General features: G+C 42.6%; 1 protein-coding gene across 1 annotated transcript in view; it reads right to left on the bottom strand.

Annotated features, from left to right (window-relative positions):
* Nucleotides 1-3,420: 3,420 nt before the first annotated feature.
* The window catches only part of LOC104494259 (synapsin-3-like), a 45,111-nt gene continuing 43,227 nt past the window's right edge, over nucleotides 3,421-5,304 (bottom strand). Inside the window, exons 5-6 of the mRNA XM_010137069.1 lie at nucleotides 4,284-4,373; nucleotides 3,421-3,564 (exon numbers count right to left, since the gene is read on the bottom strand). Of these exons, the coding sequence (XP_010135371.1) occupies nucleotides 3,421-3,564; nucleotides 4,284-4,373 (234 nt within the window). The remainder of the gene's footprint in view (nucleotides 3,565-4,283; nucleotides 4,374-5,304) is intronic.

Genomic DNA, 5,304 nt, shown 5'->3' with positions numbered 1-5,304 from the left:
GGGAGCCATTAAATGGGTTGAACAGGCTCTAAATCAGACTCAGTGTCTTAGTCCTTTCTATCTGCTCTCCTTTCTTCCGTCCTGCTAAGTCACTTCTGCCTGCCAATGGACAAAACTCTCTTCCTCATTACAGCAGGCAGTGCAGCATGTGGGAACACCAGACACAGAAATGTCAGGAGACAGGTATGAAGTTCTCCCTAAAACATTAGGCTATGGAGCATACAGTGACTTGCAGCAGCACAAGTATTTTCCTGTCACCTCTGACATGTTTCTCACTTCACCCCATAACCTAAGGTCAGGGGAACTGTCAATGGCACAGCTCATGTGAGCACATGTATGGGATGAGAGCTTCTGCTCCTGCCATACTTTAAATATGCCAACATTATTAAAAGTACTTTTAAAAATGCATAGCTCATTTCTAGACTGTTGCTGTTCACTTTCTTATTTATAGATACTTTTCCTTATTTGCTCGAGAGCATTTTCCCCTTTAGGGTTACAAAAAAAGTATGAAAAATATATTGAAGGTTTGGAAAAGATGGGATTCAATTTTTGTTTTCCAAAATGAAGGGGACAGAGAGCAGGAGGAGATCTGTGCATAGAATCATTTGGATAAAGTCCTCTTGTTGGAGGCTTCCCCCGCTCCTGTATGGGACAAACCTGCCCTTTTAGATCTAAATTTCCCGTGTTTTGAAGAGTTACATGGTCCTTTGTGTAGGACTAATCTAAACCCTAAATATATCACTATATCCCATTCATACTTGGCCAGAGTGAAATGCTACTTCATGGTGATGGGAAACATACTGTCATGCTTTTACAGTAAAGACTATTTGAATTTGAACTAAAGGCCTCCATGGGAACAAATTTCCATTCTTTCAGATAACTCTGAAAGTATATCTATCTCACAATGTATTTTATAGCTTAGAAGAGCAGAACAAAATTTAGGGAACTGCAAAAATTCTTTGTCTTTTTTAGAATAAGTAGCTTTTCGGGCTACAAATCTTGAGAAAATCTTAAAAATCCACTAAACATTTGCTGCTGCTTTGCCTGTACTGGCTTTTCCTTCTCTCTGACACTGTCCTTCCCTCATAGAGTCACTCTGCTGTTCCTGATAGTCATGGAAACTTGGGGAGGGAACCAAACCCATGTGAAAAAAAATCTTCTCCAGAAGGAATGTATTTGTTGCTAAATTTTCTAGCACTGTTTACAGTTTTCCTCCATGTTATTTATAAATTTTATATTCAGTGAATGTATATTGTCTTTTAAGGTAATGTTGCGTAATGTTCACTTTTTATAGTGTCCTTTTATTCTAAACAGTAAAGTGGTTTTATTTCTATCATCACAGACATTCTGTCTCTGCTTCACTTACATTAGTTTCTGTCCGCTTCAGATGTACACAAATGGGTTTGCAAGTGGATTTACTAATTTCCTTCCCTTTCTTGATACCGTTTTCTTGGGCCCAAAGCAGATATTGCACCTCTGGCAGTTCCTGTGATTTGGCAAAGATCCCTCCAACGGTCCTTCCTCTTTTTCAAGCAGTTGATTGCTCTAAGAATTCTTATTGGGGTGGTAAGCCCAGGAGAGGTGAAAAGTCCGTTTTGAAGTTGATGAATCCCACTTGTTAACTGGCCATCGGGGGTCACTACAGAGCAAGGCTGTCGTGTAGCACCGGTAGGGTCCCAGAACAGTTGCCAGATGGCTCATACTTCCAGTAAGCTGATCACTGGGGAGAGGGTTGAAAGGTACGTGTGTCCATGGCAGCAAAGGGAAGAGACCTGTTCTGCTGTGAAATGTCAGAGTCTCATGCCCTCTCTTTAGGCTACTGTTTAAGAGTAGTTAAAAACGCCCATGTGGTCCTGAGAAGGAAGTTTAAAAAAAAAAAAAGGCATTTTCAACAGAAATTAAGTGCTTGCAGAAATGGGCCTGCTGTTAGAAATTTCCTTTATCTCACTTTTACTTTAGGAAAATCTGTTTTCTACATGGGTGAAAGAATGAAACAGAGTTTTAAAATCTGTTCTGTGTTTAATCCAAAGGTTTAGAGAGTAAGCTTTGGAAAGTTTTGGACGTAGAAGGATGAGGATCTCTTATGTGAGAACTTCATTGCTTAAAGTGTGTCACATTGCAAAGAGGTAAAACCATAACACTAGTTATAAACACTTCCAGGGGGTCAGCCATCAAAGAACAACCACGTATTTTATGAGTGCTAACTGGTACAGCTTGAAAATGCCTCCAGCAAAGGGAAGAAAAGAGTGGGAAAGGTGGGATCATTATATTCCTATCTGACACAAGCAACTTTCACAGGTACTTGGTGAGTGGTGACTGCAACAGAGCTTGTGTGGTGTAAGCCCTTGCTTCCTCAGCCTCTCACAGCCAAGGATACTGTGAAGATGCAGCCAGAAAAGATCTGGAGAAGTTATGCAGATTCACTCTGTAAGACAGACCACTGCCCCTCTCCCCATCCCCACCCCCACCGCCCCCCCTCCTGGAAAGAGCTGGCCTGGATTTGACCAAGTGGATTGTTGCTTATGTAAATGTTTGGAAAGTGACTGATTTAAACCAGATTACTCAAGCTTGCGTGTCAACAATGGTGTTTGTGGTCAGATGAGATGAGCTACAATTTTAAAAGGTTCCTGTATTCTTTTGGAAATAAGCAATAGCATCTCCAAGTAGGTGATCAGTTATGAAGATGACAGATAGGTGAAATACAGGCCAGTGCTCTGCTAAACCAAACTACTGTGCTGGTAACAAATGCATTGACATGCTGAGGAATCAACAATCAGATTTCCAGACAAGAAAATAAAGCTAAAAGTGACAGTTAATGTATTTGCAACAAAAAGCTTAAGTCTTCCAAAAATACCATTCCTGAAGTGATGACCAGACAAAGCCACAACAGTTCTGAAGCATGACTCTCATTACAAATCAGTGGGAATTAAATGCAAGAGGTTTTACCAAGTAAGTCGTCTCAAAGTTTGCAACAAGCTGTCACGTAGTATTTAAGGACCGTCCATTTCTTTATGTCTTAAATGATGAATAAAACTCTTACCACTGCATTACTTGAGTCCTTCACAGCACTCATGACTGTGCTTACCTTTATGACATGCCTGTGAAGTACAGAAGTTGTCCATGCAGCACAGGTAGGGAACAGAGTGTGGGAACAGAGAGATGAAGGACTGGCAGTTGAAGGTTTTCGGGTACCTAGTGAGCACTAGTGGGATTTTTCACAAGAATCTAAATGAGACCTCCTTTTGAAATTTGAAGCTCCCACTAGGTGCCTATGTCCACAATCAGGTACCTACGCTCTGTTATGCATTGTGGTGGGCCCACAGTGTTGCAACAAGTGTGTGAGAGAAGAGGGGTTTGGATGTTTTTGAGCCCTAGTTTGACATCTACTCTTCAGGCTGCCAATGCTACTCAAGCTCACAATCAAGCGTGGGAAATAAGCTCAGCCAGCCGGTGGCTCACACAGGGAGGGTCATGGTTCACACAGGGTCTCATCAAAGCCTCAACCAGGTAAGAAAAGCCACATGGATCTAAGTTGGGGGGAAAATTCATGAAGGCCTCGTCATCCTTGTAACCCAGGGAAAAGAGAAGTAAACAGCTTATAACAAATCCACTCACTTTGCCGTGTTCTCCAGGACTAAACACACCTATGCAGATCTCTTTGGAAGGTGCCCTAAGAGTTTGGTACAGTGCCCAGTAGCTGCACAGGGCACTGAGTGTTTAGTTGTTGACAGGAAGACTAGATGCCAGAGCCCCTGTGCAAAGGAAACATTACAAGCTGAAACAAAGTTTTTCAAGAACTCCAATTTACTTTGAGTACCTAGTCCAGCTGATAAATGTTTAATGCATGGCAACCATGTGAGAGACCAAACAAACTGACATTGTGAAACAAACATCTCTTATAGCCCATGTCCCAAATGGTCAATGTATTTTAAACGACTCCAGGAGGGGAAAAAATCCACTTTATCTGAATAAAGTGATTCCTTGCTCTAAGGAATGAGCTTTTGTTGACTAGATTTTACAAGGGATTTTTGCTTTGGTTTTGAGCCTGTTCTCATTGTTCACTTTTTCAGTATCCATAGATGACCTGGGGGAGGGCTGGGCAAGAAAGGAAAGAAGTTCCTGAGCAGTGCCTTTTGCATATTAATTTTTAGCTAGTAATCCTCTAAATCCTAAGCGAAATTGAGACTCTTCCCAGCATTCCCACTGCCATCTCTCATGCTCAACTCTCATTTGTTGCTTCTGCCCGAGCCATGTTGGCATCAGAAGAAAGCAAAGGTACTCACCATCTGCTTATGGCTTGGGAAGAACGTTTGCTCCACGAGGGGGAACTTCTCAGCACCCAACGAGTTGAAGATTTTAATGAGCTGAGAGAACTTGGGGTGAGGGAGAGGGAACAAAAAAAACAGACGGTGGCTGTCAGTGGCTTATTGTGTAACAGGTAAATGCTTACAAAATGTTCTGATACTGGTGAACGAGGTGAGAGAAACATGTTATTATGCCTTTCCCACCTTGCCTTCTTGACCCAAGAGCAGCAAGAAAATATGAAGTTGCTGTATTTACACAGGGCCAAGCCAGCCTGTGTACGCAAATCTTGGACTCAGAGAGTGGAGAAGGGGTTCAAGAGCCAGAAAAGGAGTCAGTTTGAGTTTAGTTACAGATCTGCTGTGAACAAGCTTTGCTTTCCAAATGTGGATGGAGAGGGGGTAGGGTGGGGGCCTTCTTGGTAGAGGAAGGGGCTCAGAGGAATGACCAGACAGGACATTGGTACTACCACTCCTGAGCGGAGACAAAATAAATCAAAGCTCTCCCTTGGATCTCTGCCTCGCAGCCAAATCAAAGCAAGGCACAATTACCCATTGTGCTGAAGGGAAGAAGAATTGCTAAGGGACAGAGATGACTAGAGGGAATTGCCAGCGCTACCTGGTTTGAGTGTTAGACCAAGGAAGCATGAGTCCACCGTCAATTATAACTGACATTTATTATGAACCAAGGGTCTCCCAACAGCCTCCTGTGCATGGCAGTGTGGGAAATGCATGGCATGCTACCCCTGTCCCATCTGTCAGTGAGGTCTGAGGGACACACCAGTCTGTGAGGATGGTATCTAGAGAAAGCAGTATGTAACATCAATGGGGAAAGCAACAGTGCAGGCAAACATTTGTCATTGTCCACACTTGTCAGCATGAACTTCACCATCATCACCACTGTCACCATTATAAAAACCGTTTGTCATTGTGAGTTGTGCCCAGGCAAATACAAAGCTCTCCACGGTAGGACTGAGTTTTGATTTCTGTTCAGGTTCTAAAA

This window comes from Buceros rhinoceros, unplaced genomic scaffold, assembly GCF_000710305.1.
Source record: "Buceros rhinoceros silvestris isolate BGI_N320 unplaced genomic scaffold, ASM71030v1 scaffold1775, whole genome shotgun sequence".
In the NCBI taxonomy this organism is placed as follows: Eukaryota; Metazoa; Chordata; class Aves; order Bucerotiformes; family Bucerotidae; genus Buceros; species Buceros rhinoceros.
The sequence above is the reverse complement of the archived record's forward strand: the minus strand, read 5'-3'. Positions and strand labels throughout refer to the sequence as shown.